General features: G+C 36.3%; 3 protein-coding genes across 3 annotated transcripts; 2 read left to right on the top strand and 1 right to left on the bottom strand.

The window, feature by feature from the left end:
- Positions 1-246: 246 nt before the first annotated feature.
- On the bottom strand, positions 247-2,302 carry LOC105836036 (probable 26S proteasome non-ATPase regulatory subunit 3). The gene has a single exon (XM_012679793.3). The coding sequence runs from the start codon at positions 2,041-2,043 to the stop codon at positions 529-531; it is 1,515 nt and encodes a 504-aa protein (XP_012535247.1). The 5' UTR covers positions 2,044-2,302; the 3' UTR covers positions 247-528.
- Positions 2,303-5,868: 3,566 nt separating this feature from the next.
- LOC105840307 (THO complex subunit 3) lies at positions 5,869-8,500 on the top strand. The gene is made up of 2 exons (XM_012687213.3): positions 5,869-6,089; positions 7,380-8,500. Exons 1-2 carry the CDS (start codon positions 5,904-5,906, stop codon positions 8,160-8,162), a joined length of 969 nt encoding a protein of 322 aa, XP_012542667.1. The 5' UTR covers positions 5,869-5,903; the 3' UTR covers positions 8,163-8,500.
- Positions 8,501-8,905: 405 nt separating this feature from the next.
- On the top strand, positions 8,906-10,652 carry LOC105840308. The gene is made up of 2 exons (XM_012687214.3): positions 8,906-9,975; positions 10,130-10,652. The coding sequence occupies exons 1-2, from the start codon at positions 9,283-9,285 to the stop codon at positions 10,211-10,213; spliced, it is 777 nt and encodes a 258-aa protein (XP_012542668.1). The 5' UTR covers positions 8,906-9,282; the 3' UTR covers positions 10,214-10,652.
- Positions 10,653-12,778: the final 2,126 nt, after the last annotated feature.

Genomic DNA, 12,778 nt, shown 5'->3' on the forward strand with positions numbered 1-12,778 from the left:
AACAAGAAATTTATTTTAACTAGAGTTTAATTAACAATGCCTAATAAAATATAATACAAATTCTTTTATTAGATATGGTTAGTTAAACTTTAATTCTCTAGTTTCAAAATTGAATCTAAATATGTTAAACTTGTGTGTACATGAATAATTAATTTATATTTTTACATTTGCAATTATGTAATGTAAAGAATTTATTACAATTAGTTAAAGTAAGATTTTTTTTATATTGTAACATAAATAACAATATCAAGAATTAATTATTTTATTAAATCAATTGCAATTTTCATTTCATATTACATATACTTATACATAATTTAATTCGTAGTATTCATTTTTTAAGTCATTAACGTTTACAAATGCGAGAGTGCATTTTGTAAACATCACGCCTGAATCCTTTTATTAGTCCACATTTCATAGATGCGTTCTACGAATTTTATTTAGCATTAGAAAAGCACGCATTATTAGTCTCTTTGAATCGTCACACTTTCCTAACTTTATTAAAGCTCCGCAGACGCGTAGCGCGGATCTTCAAGGAAAACCATCGTCATCTTCCTCAGCCATTTCCTTGGCCAGCTCTAGATCCTGTTGCTCCCGCTCCCTGCGCTCTTCTGCGGACTCAAGATCCTTTCCGTATGACTTTGGCGGATAGCGCATCGCCTTGACGCTCTGATTATGCAGATCCAAGCAAAAGGTGATCCTCTGATGGAAGGCGAGCAACGGCTCCTTGGTGCAATAGATGTCTGTGGTTTCCTTGCTGCGCATGTAGCCGTTTTCCGGGTCCAGGGTGGCTTCGATAACCCCGTCGCGAATCGCCTTCGCGACGATGAACTCCGCGTCGACGCTGGAATCGAGGCCGAGCTTGCGGGCGATGTCGGCCGGCGAGATACGCGAGTAGGAGAGTCCGATCGAGCGTATTGCCGTCTTGATGACGTTGTGTCGCAGCCGCAGAATCAGCGTAAACGTGTGATCGGCGCGGAACTGCGGCCCAAAGTTCTCTAGGACTTCGCCGAAGCGCTGCAGATTGCCGAGGCGCACCGCCTGAGTGAGTTGAAAGTACGGAGCAAGAGCGCGGCGCAAAGGAGCCTGTCGGAAGATCTGCCGCTCCGGGATATCGCCAAGTAGCAGTTCCACAGCGACCGCGAGTTTCTGTACCGTTTGCCGGAATCCGACTGCTGTAGTCTGTGGTGCCTTGCGCATCGCCTGGACCAGGTACTTGTGCGCGGCCGAGTACTCCAGTCGGGCGGCTTTTATCCTGCCGAGGTAATAGAGAAAACGCGCCCACTCGTTGTTGCTAGCCGACTCGGGGAAAGTAGACTTGAGCACTAGTTTGTCTGCCTGATCGTAGAGATTGTAGTGCAGGTAGTTGCGCAGCAGACAGTTAATCAGCACCGCCTGGCCCTCAAAATCATTGCGGAGAGTCGCGGTGCGGAGACGCAGGTGCAGGAAGCCTCGGATCTTGTCCAGCTGATCCGTCAGCTCGTACGCGCGTGAGTGGTAGAAGTAGCACTTGGCGGCAATCAGGTCTATCGTTCTGCGGTTCTGCGCGGCAATCTTCTGCACCAGCTGCTCCGAGCACTGTACCGCCTCGTTGTACTTGCCGGTGTCGATCAGCCGGATCAGCACTAGTAGGTGGATGTAGCCGTCGATCTCGGGCAGTAACGGCGACGAGGTGCCACGGAACTTCTGCGTGATTGCCTGGCAGTCGTCCACGTCCATCGGCTCCTCCACCCAGGCGAGCAACGCGTCGCGCTCGGCAACGGACTTGGTGTAGAACCCGGTGACGAGACCGCGTAGCACGACCGGGTTAAGGCGGCGGCGGGTGTTAGGCAGGGCGCGCAAGGCGCGTAACACGAACCGTGGCTCCTTGTTCTGCACCGCCTTCTCAATTTGCCGCGTGTGCTCGCGGATGTCGCATAGGGTTTGCATGTCGGTGTCTACCTTGCGCTCACCTTGCGCACCATCGCCATCGCCGTCCGGCACGCCGCCCGCTGTGTTCACGTCCACGTCCATCGCTTCGACGTTTCTGCCGCTTGGCACGCCCATTCCTATTCGTTGAGATCTCTTCGTTCAGTAGCAATTGGTCTTGTTCACAGTGTTGGCAGAGGACGAACTTTTCTTGAACAGATCAGATTCTCATCATGCGTTCAACGTATTTGTGCAATTCACGTAGCATACGATGGGGTTAGAATGCCTGCGTCTTTATTGGTGAATGTGGTGCGGTTGATCTGGAGGAAACTTCGGGGAGACCACTAATAATACATATACTAGAGTCGCAACCATAGAGATATTAAGGTACTATAAAAGTAATTCTCACGTCCGCCATTTTTCTTCTAACTAGCAGGAAAAATTAGGTGTGCTTTCCAGCAAGACACAGGGGGTGTTTACGATAATGGCTATCCGAGTAATTTTCTCTAGGACCGAAATATATGATAAGCACAACCATCTACTATCATCATGATTCGTGACAACTCAATGCTGTCCGGTATAGCCAAATCATCACGAGCAAGTTGCGAGTTGCGAGTTCCGTGAGTTTGTAGCAGGTAACCTAAAAAGTACGACATAAATAATTTGATTATTACAATTAAAAATAATCTGTTTTCAATGTATGGTAAGATTATTAACTTCATTAAAATAGTAATTATATAACACAATCATGTATTCTTAAAGTATTGTCTAAAGTAATATTAAAGAGATTATTTTATTTACAAATATTTATTTTATCTATCAAGTTTCTATCATAACGGTATTATTTCAAAACCTAATATAATATTTTAATTAAACATTGATTCTCAATAAATGTTATCATTTATTATTAACTAACATATATATTAGAAAAGTCATCTTTTATTAAACGGATGGTGTTAACACTTTGAAACAAATGAGATAAATTATGTAAAATTACTAAATAAATCATTATTAATAATATTTTTTAGATTACAAGTAAAATAAAAATTTAAGTATAAATATTTTTCTTTCTTGTAACAACTGTTAATGATAAATTGCATGGTGTTATCATTATTTAAAAAAATCATATATCTTTATGTATAAATATTATGCATGAATATTTCACTAATGTGAAACTAATAATAATGTTTACAATAAATTTTTTTAATTTGTAATACAAGTGCATAGTAAATTAAGATATACTGTAAACGGATATACGTTAGATATGCGTTAGATATACGTTATAATAGAAACTTGATAGACAAATAAATAAATAAAATATTTGTAAATAAAATAATCTCTTTAATATTACTTTAGACAATACTTTAAAAATACATGATTGTGTTATATAATTACTATTTTAATGAAGTTAATAATCTTACCATACATTAAAAACAGATTATTTTTAATTGTAATAATCAAATTATTTATGTCGTACTTTTTAGGTTACCTGCTACAAACTCACGGAACTCGCAACTCGCAACTTGCTCGTGATGATTTGGCTATACCGGACAGCATTGAGTTGTCACGAATCATGATGATAGTAGATGGTTGTGCTTATCATATATTTCGGTCCTAGAGAAAATTACTTGGATAGCCATTATCTTAAACACCCAGTGTAACACAGTGTGAGCGAGACACACTGACATGTTCTTTCTCACACTAATGGACACTGTGTTACACTGTGTCTATTAGTGTGAAAAAGAACACGTCAGTAGGTTTGTTCTGGTTGCCTGCACTTTTACACTTCTACGAAAAATATAAGTTCTTATTGGTTTATATTTTTAACCAGCCAATGAGAACTTATACTTTTCGTAGAAGTGTAAAGATCAGGGGCTCGATTCTTGAATTTATTCGCAAGAGAAACGTATGTGCAAATACCCACTCCAACAGAAAAGTGCAAGTTTATTGGTTAAAGGTCATACGATAGCCAATAAGGTTCCAACTTTTCTGCAAGAACAGAATTTGCGAATACGTTTCTCTTGCGAATGAATTCAAGAATCGAGCCCCTGTTCGCGTCACATGCCCCAACATGCTCCTATTCACCCCAACGCACTCCAATACGTTGATTCCGATGACGCCAACCTATTAGAATGCGTTGGAGTGAGTAGGAGCATGTTGGAGCATGGTGACGCGAACAAACCATAAGTGTAGGCAACCAGAACAAACCTAGTGTGTCTCGCTCACACTAGTGGACACTGTGTTACACTGTGTCTTGCTGGAAAGCACACTAGTGGTTTGTTCGCGTCGCCATGCCCCGACATGCTCCTACTCACTCCAACGCATTCTAATAGGTTGGCGTCATCGGAATCAACGTATTGGAGTGCGTTGGGGTAAATAGGAGCATGTTGGGGCATGTGACGCGAACAAACCTCTAGTATACCGGTTACCTTAACCGCCCGGTTATTCCATTGAAATTGACCAATCGCATTTGTTAATTTTGCTTAACCCTTTGCGGCACGGTGGTCGATATATTGACCACCTATCTTGAAGTCATTTCTTTAATTTTTCGGACACTAAATACTGTATTTTATTACTTTTTTTTGTAATTTTACTTTAGTAAGAGTCTTAGTAATATTTAGTAAGATATAATTTTCCTTTATTATTAGTTAATTTTGTTATATAAATAAATAAAATGAAAAAAAGTGTGTTTTTTACAAAAAATGTATGTCAGAAAGAAGGAAGAATCATGAAGCTGTAAAAATCAGTATACAGGGGCCCGATTCTTGAAGTCATTTGCAAGAGAAACGTATACGCAAATACTCGCTCTAACAGAAAGTTGTAAATTTATTGGTTAATAGCCATACGATAGCCAATAAATTTCTAACTTTTCTGTAAGAACAGAATTTGCGAATACGTTTCTCTTGCGAATAAATTCAAGAATAGAGCCCCAGAGGTTTTTTGGGTCGCTGATTACGAATCCACCATCAGATTTCGACGATTTTTTTTAATAGCGAATCCAATATGGCGATTTATGATTTTGAGTATTTTTTATCGGTTTTTTATGGAAATTGGTATACAGGAATTTTTCAAAATGTTGATTACAAATATAAAAATTGATTTGCTGTGCTAACTGTAATAAAAAAAGTAAATTGTGGGAAAAAAAGTAAAAAAAAATTGTAAAATACAAAAATACAAAAAAAAAAGAAAATGGAGACAATGACCACGTCCACGTTCGTGTCTCTGAAGTAAACTAAGTGCGGTTTCTTTTATGAAAAAATTTTATGTTCTATGTACCATTGTCAAAAAAATAAAAAAATATAAAATCTCAAAAAAAAAATTTTTTATCACTCATTATTTGAAATTTTCCATATTTGAATTTTAAAAATCTGATGACCTACACATAATCAACCTAAAAAAGCTAGTTCTGTACATCTGTTTTTGTAAAAAAAAAGTAAGAAAGTCCGAAATTTTTCAATATTCCGACCCTAAAAAATTCAATATATCAATTTCTATTAAAAAACCTATAAAAATACTCAAAATCGTAAATCGCCATATTGAATTCGTTATTTTGAAGAAGAATCGTCGACTCTGATGGTGGATTCGTAATCAGCGTTCTGAAAAATCCCTGTATACCAATTTCCATAAAAAAATCGATAAAAAATACTCGAAATCATGACTTGCCATATTGAATCCGCCATTTTGAAAAAGAATCGTTGAAATCTGATGGCAGATTCGTAATCAGCGACCCTAACAACCTTTCTACACCAATTTTCTTAAAAATCCGATTAATAGAAAAATGTGTGCCGCAAAGGGTTAATGACAAATACGATTGGTCAATTCCAATGAAATAACCGGTCGATTAAGGTAACCGGAGTTGTTGAAATTGGCCTTTAAGAAGAATTTAGGGGATTTATTTCTAACTTTAGGTGTTTTAGGGGATTTTAAGATATACGTCAGGGGAAATTCTTCGAAACGATCTGACAATACTGTTGGTAAAATGATAACCAGTGATAACGATGGCGGTTACCACTTTGCGTGTAGAAGAATTAATAAGTTATTTTAAATCACATAATAAAATCCGAGAACAACAGAGTCATTCAGCGAAAGTGCATAGTGTAGGATGGAGTTGTGACGGTAAATACTTGGCTTCAGGTTCCTTCGACAAGTCCGTTTGCATATTTTCGCTATGCCCAGATCGTTTGGTTAGTAAACATAACCTTTAACGAATTCTTTCTTCGCGGTGCATTTTACCTTACGGGCGGGAGCCGTAGACTTTAGTGTAAGTCATAAGAGAATTAACCAATCAAAGCCTTTATTTCTATCTTGGAGGGAAATACGAGATTCTGATTAATTTTCTTCTGGTTATTTAAAAATGTGTTCTTGCTCTAAAGTTGAAAGCTTGCCACGAAAATTTTCATGAAACTTAAAATATTTTGCCATTTTTTAATAATTTATTCATTTATCTGTAAAATCAATATAAACAATATTGAACTTTACATACGAATATTAACATGCAATAAGCCAATTACATAGTGTCTTGATAGTATCAAACTACATTCTAAAAGCTGCCCTTTTTATTACTTTTTGTAGAAAATATTGAGTTTTGTTTTTAAGGAGTTTTGTTTTCAGAATAAAATATCCAAAACAAAAATGCTTAAATTAATTTAAATTACTATTACACAGATATTTGTGGTAGTTTAATATTTAATATACTGTGTACTATTAAAATACTTTTTTTAAATGCAAAAAAAATTTTGCAGGCTTATTTTTAAAACATTACTTTATTATTATTTAAAATATGCATAATTGAAAAATGGAATAATAAATAATTTTTTATTCTGTCTTTTTAATTTAATATGAGAAATAAAACTTTGCTGCAATCATCTGTTGATAGTACTTGTTCGATTCCATTGCAATAGAAAAAAAGAATTTTTGAAAGCAAAATATGGAAAAAATCCTTTTGTTAAATATCTTTATATATGTAAATTTCTATATATTCCAAGAATTTTTTATTCTATACATTTTTTCTAAAAAAAAATCTTATAAAAATCTGAAACAAAGAAAATGAAAAAAATTTTGTATAATATATATGAATTTTGATGTTTTCTAAGATTTCTTATTCTATTCCTCTCAAAAAATTTCTGAGAAAACTTAAAAAGGATGAAAAAATTTAAAGTTTTTTCTCAAAAATTTTTATAAAATAAAAATGAAATATTCTGAAAAATTTTGAGAAAAATGTTCACTACGATATATCGTTTTCTATGTACTGATCTAGGGGCCGCTTAAATACTAAATGTTGAAAATTTAAGTTAAACAATTTACTTTATTAAATACTCGGAATGCTTTCTCTATATATATTCTTTCGCAATCTTTATATATTCTTAAACTATTTTAATATTAACATATAGATTAAATTATAGTCTTTATTTATTAAATTCATATTCTAATCGTAGATTTAATTATAAAGTCTTTGATACGCAAATTTCTTTCAGAAGCAAGAAACGACTTTTAGGGGACACGGCGGTAGCGTAGACCAGTTGTGCTGGCACGCTTTCTGTCCAGAATTACTATCCACAGCAAGCGGTGACAAGACGGTTCGTATCTGGGACACGAGAACGCAGAAATGCACAGCGAACATCAGTACCCGTGGGGAGAACATCAACATATCGTGGTCGCCAGACGGTAACACGATCGCCGTCGGGAACAAGGAGGACCTAGTCACGTTCATCGACGCCCGGGTGATGAAAATACGCGCGGAGGAACAGTTCAACTTCGAGGTAAACGAGATCTCATGGAACAAGGACTCGGATACGTTCTACCTGACGAACGGCCAGGGTTGCGTGCACATACTTAGTTATCCAGAGCTGGAGTTGTTGCACGTGATCAAAGCACATCCTGGCACGTGCATCTGCATCGAGTTCGATCCAACCGGTCAGTACTTCGCTACTGGATCCGCAGACGCGCTGGTCTCGCTGTGGGATGCCGATGAGCTATGCTGCCTAAGAACGTTCTCGCGGCTGGAGTGGCCGGTCAGGACAATCTCCTTCTCGTACGATGGACAGCTGCTGGCGGCGGCTTCCGAGGATCTGGTTATCGACATCGGCGAGGTGCAGACTGGCGAGAAAATCGCCGACGTCCCAGTAGAGGCAGCGACCTTCACTGTTGCGTGGCACCCCAAACAGTATCTTCTAGCTTACGCGTGTGACGACAAGGACTCTTATGACCGAAAACGCGATGCCGGTAGCTTGAAAGTATTTGGTTTCGCAAACGACTGAAAAAATCGTCTTTTTCGTTTTGAATTCGTGTTGCACTCTCACGCAATATTGTCTTATTTTATAAACAAATAAAAATAATATTTTATAAATAAACTTAAGTGATGTACGATATAAAAATTAAACTCTAGAGATTGTGAGCGATTACAAGTGCAAAAATGAAAAATAGATATTTATATAAACGCGGATATATTTGACATACATAATGATGATTGATGAATTTGAAGAGATGTGAGAAATAAAATTGGAAACACTTTGATTTATGAGACAACATAAAAATTTTGAAAGCAGTACAAGGGAAAAAGTTAAAATAGATGGAATAAAAATTTATTTGAAGAGGATGTATATCTATGAAATTTATTATATTATTAAAAATAAGTATTTTGTGCAGTAGATATAAAAAGACAAATATTATTTAACATTTATATTAAGAGATGTAGTAGTGATTTGCGTCAAGTAAACGTACAGCGCGAAATATACATTTATTTGAAATAAGATATTTATTCTACATTTTAATATTGGGTATAAATACGTTTTTTCCATTTCTTATTATTTATACAGTTGTGTAACTAATGTTGTAAAACAAAATTAAATCAATATATTTATATTATTTTTTATTTTGGATTTACTATTTTTGTTTTGTATTCTTCATAAAAAATAATAAACATTAGAAAAATAGAGAAAATTGAATTCACAATATATTAAAACGTAAAATAAATATTTTATTTCAAGTAAATGTATGTACAAGTGTCATTTTTTTATATTTATTACAGAAAATACTCATTTCAAATAGTATTTTTATAGATATATATATTTAAATAAATATAACTATTATTATTACTTTCATTTTCAACTATTTTTCTTAGCATTGTTTGAAAGTATCATCGATAGGCCTGCAGTTTCAGTTAAACTTTGTATCTGTTGTTTTAACGAGAGATCGTACAATTGGAATCGATTTATTGATCAGGAGCGCATCAAGAGAGCGTGAAATTTCCTGTTGACTATTCGGTCGGCATGGTTACCATGTCTAGCGCAACCCACGTGAGTCACGTTTTGTTTCATTCGCACATCACATCAGCAGGAACTTTTATGTTCTTCGCTGGATTTTGCTCCAGATCCTCCGATGATCTTTGTCTCACGAACCATGGCGAATAAGAATGAGATGAATATTTGTGAATGCCGGTACACTTTTGAAGATGCACGAGAAATAAAAGGCAGTTTTAATGATCACCTTAATATTCATGAAATTGACGAGGAAGATAGTGAAACCGAGGAAACGGCAATCTTAGAGCGGCCGAGCCTTTTCGCTTCGGACGAGGAAGGCGATAAGACTGCGCGGAAAGAGATTAAAGGAACGTTGAACGATGAGTCTGTGTACATAGAGGAGTCTTTCTGCTCCGACGAATCTTGCGACGAGTCTAAAGTTACCAACGTCACGTCGAGATCGTTCAATTCCTCCTCTCTCCATGTCGTTGATCTTCAATTTAGTCAAAGTCCGGAGGAACAGGACACTGGAATGAGCAGGTGGAACGACGAAGATGAATTTCACTCATTCGATGATGAACCATCACGTGCTGCCATGGCGGATAGGAACAATAGGTTCGCTAGATCTAAGAAGTACAGACGATGGAACATGAGCTTCACCGATGAGGAGATGCGTAAGATCGAGCGAGAGAACGAGCTGCTGCTGAGAAAAATTATGGCGCAGCAGAAACCGCGGCAAAAGATCCTCGGTGAGAGTGCCATTCAATCCAGAATCAGCAGCTCCGCGATAAACAGAAAGAAGTTGCAAAAGAAGATAGAAAATGATAATGTGGTATGTAATTTCAATATACACACGTATTAGATATTTATTAAAGGCAGATAGAGTGATATGCATTTTTGTAGATGCCTTTTTTTATATTTTGTAAAACAAAATAAATAAAATGTAACTTGAAAAAAGACATGTAACTCGAAAACTTCATTTGCAGCTGCTCCTTAAAAGGATACAACAGGCAAAGTCGAGTGTTTTTACGAATACATCGAAAATGGGTTGTAGATTGACTTTCTTATAGTTTTTATAACATTTAAAAGGATTTTATATTACTTTGTTAGAAAGAGTCAATCACATTAGTCGATTGAAATTTAATAAATTGACATTATTTGTAGGGAAGGAATGGAGAATAAATCATGGAATTATATACTTTAGTTTTTTTAAATATACATAAATATAATATGTATGTAAATTGCAGCGGGCTTTAACTTCGATAAACTGTTAAAAAACCAGTAAAAATAACGAACTAGAATAGGGGGCTAGTTATTTTTTGTAGTTTTTTTGGACACTGAATATGAACCGGTTTTCAAATTGTTCATGTTATAATTTTGAAAAATTTGCAATTAAAGTTGCTAAAAAGAACTATTATTACTTGTATTTTAACTACGATGTAATGCGTTAAAGAAGTTTTACTGCAATTGAAATTATGTATTAATATGTTATTAAAACTTCCAACTCCCAAAAGAAATTTGGCTATGATTAATAAGATATTCATGGTTAAAGAGATGCTAGTTATATTAGTTCAATTGATTAAACTGATTTGTGTGCGTGCAATATTGATATAGTGATAAATATCATCTCATTATTTGCCATCGAAAGGGTTAAAACTAGCTCATTTCTAAAAATCAACATTGTTGATCACAGAAATGGATAAATTTTTCATTTTCTTTTTTTTGTTTTTCTTATAAAATTCTTAACTCTACTTTGCGCTATTGTCTATACTTTAATTTATAATTCAAACAAGAATTTATAATTCTGTATAATAAAAAAATTATAATAAAAATATAATTAAAAAATTTTTATACTGAAAATAATAGTGTTTAATCAGTAAAACAGATATTTAATTATATATGGAATCTATCGCGGAAACGTTATAAATAAAATCATTGATAATTTATTAAATCATTTCAACTATATTTTTTAAAATTGTCAACATTGACAAATTCAAAATGAATTTAACACGCCAAAAATTAAAAAATGTATGCCTTTCATGATATTAAGTACAAATTTATAGCTAAAATTGATGAATTCAAAATGACACAGTATAACAGATTTAGGGTGTGTTCGAGGAGACGCTATTAGCGCTATCGCACCCTTAGTATAACCAGAGAGGAACCTGAGAGCGGTCATCGCGTCGTTTTAGGTGTTTTCATCCATATGCCTCTATGTGCATAAAATGTGCACATTGAACTATGTAGTCAAATATCTACGAATCCTGTATAGGTAATGTGCATGACTTTTTGGGTCTCTTTTATACTATGTCCACGTTTATTTGGTTCTGTTTCATGCTATACCTGTATATTTTACAATTATATGCATTCATATTTTAAATCTGTTTTATGCAAATGTGCATAATCGTGTTCTATATATAAATGTGCAATACCACATGTACAATGATATAAATTCAAATAATTGATTTGATAAAAATTCACTCACCGATTGCTGTCGCTGCTCCTGCTGCTGCTGCTGCTACTGCTACATTCCTTTTCCGGTTTTGATTCTGAAAATGTGATAAATATTTATTCCTAAACTCAAATACAAAAGCAGGTAAAGAAATGTATCACTTGAAAAAATAGTAATATATATTTTAATACCGAGTCGCTTCATGGATGCCGCTTTCTGCTGACATCATCCTGCTATTCTCGAACCGCACATTAATAACGATCACTCGATACTTTATTCGGCACTCCCGATATTACGGATAATATATCACACACGAGCAAAACATAAATCGCGCGCGAAAATTTCACTTGGCGCGACCGTTACATTTAGAAAAATACGTGAAAAGTACGGCACGTCAAGACACACTGAACAGAATTTAAGTAAATCAATTCGCTCCCAGAGTTTTGTATCTCTGTATGATTGCGCGACGACTAGTAAAGTTTCATTATTGGCACGATCGACATTCTACCGAACGGTTTGCGTACGACACTCCTCGAGCGAATACGCGCACACGAAAACTTTGCTCGGAACGAAAATCAACACGGCACGAAAGTGGCGTGACGTCACGTAACTTCGTGGAAACGCAGGCCGAGGAAAGCGGTGAGAAAAGCGTTTGAATGAAAATTTACGCGCCGAGATACAACGAACGGAGACAAATTCGTTTCGAGAATTTTGTATTTCGTATGTTCATATGACGACTAGTAGCACTTCACTTAATTGGCATTCGCAATATTCTACCGAACCTATCCCCTTCGAGCAAACACTTATTTGCTCAAACGCGCACGCGAACACTCGAAACCGAAGGCAAATGCACGATGCTGCGTTTTACAAAAGAATATGACCTCTGCTACGTACGATCTCACATGGCTCGCGTATCGTTTGCTAACACGACGGCACTCTCAACACAACATCGCACAATTATTCTGAACACGCGAGACACGCACGGAGTCGACAGAGCGTCCGATCGGCGCTGGAGTGGCGTACGTGATTGGAGCGCGGAGCAACATGGCGGCAGCGGCGCGGCGAGTCAACAACAAGTCGATCGCCTAGCAACGCCGACTAGCGCCGAGTGTACCTACCAACGGTCATGTCCGTCGCTGCCGCCATGTTCCCTCACGCTCCAGCGCCAATCGGACGCACTGTC

The sequence above is a fragment of the Monomorium pharaonis genome, chromosome 11 (genome assembly GCF_013373865.1).
Source record: "Monomorium pharaonis isolate MP-MQ-018 chromosome 11, ASM1337386v2, whole genome shotgun sequence".
Classification (NCBI taxonomy): domain Eukaryota; kingdom Metazoa; phylum Arthropoda; class Insecta; order Hymenoptera; family Formicidae; genus Monomorium; species Monomorium pharaonis.

Coding starts and splice junctions, on each gene's coding strand:
- LOC105836036 (XM_012679793.3), bottom strand. CDS start 2,043: ATGGGCGTGCCAAGCGGCAGAAACGTCGAAGCGATGGACGTGGACGTG.
- LOC105840307 (XM_012687213.3), top strand. CDS start 5,904: ATGGCGGTTACCACTTTGCGTGTAGAAGAATTAATAAGTTATTTTAAA. Junction 6,090..7,379: donor CGCTATGCCCAGATCGTTTG/GTTAGTAAACAT, acceptor AATTTCTTTCAG/AAGCAAGAAACGACTTTTAG.
- LOC105840308 (XM_012687214.3), top strand. CDS start 9,283: ATGATCTTTGTCTCACGAACCATGGCGAATAAGAATGAGATGAATATT. Junction 9,976..10,129: donor AGATAGAAAATGATAATGTG/GTATGTAATTTC, acceptor CTTCATTTGCAG/CTGCTCCTTAAAAGGATACA.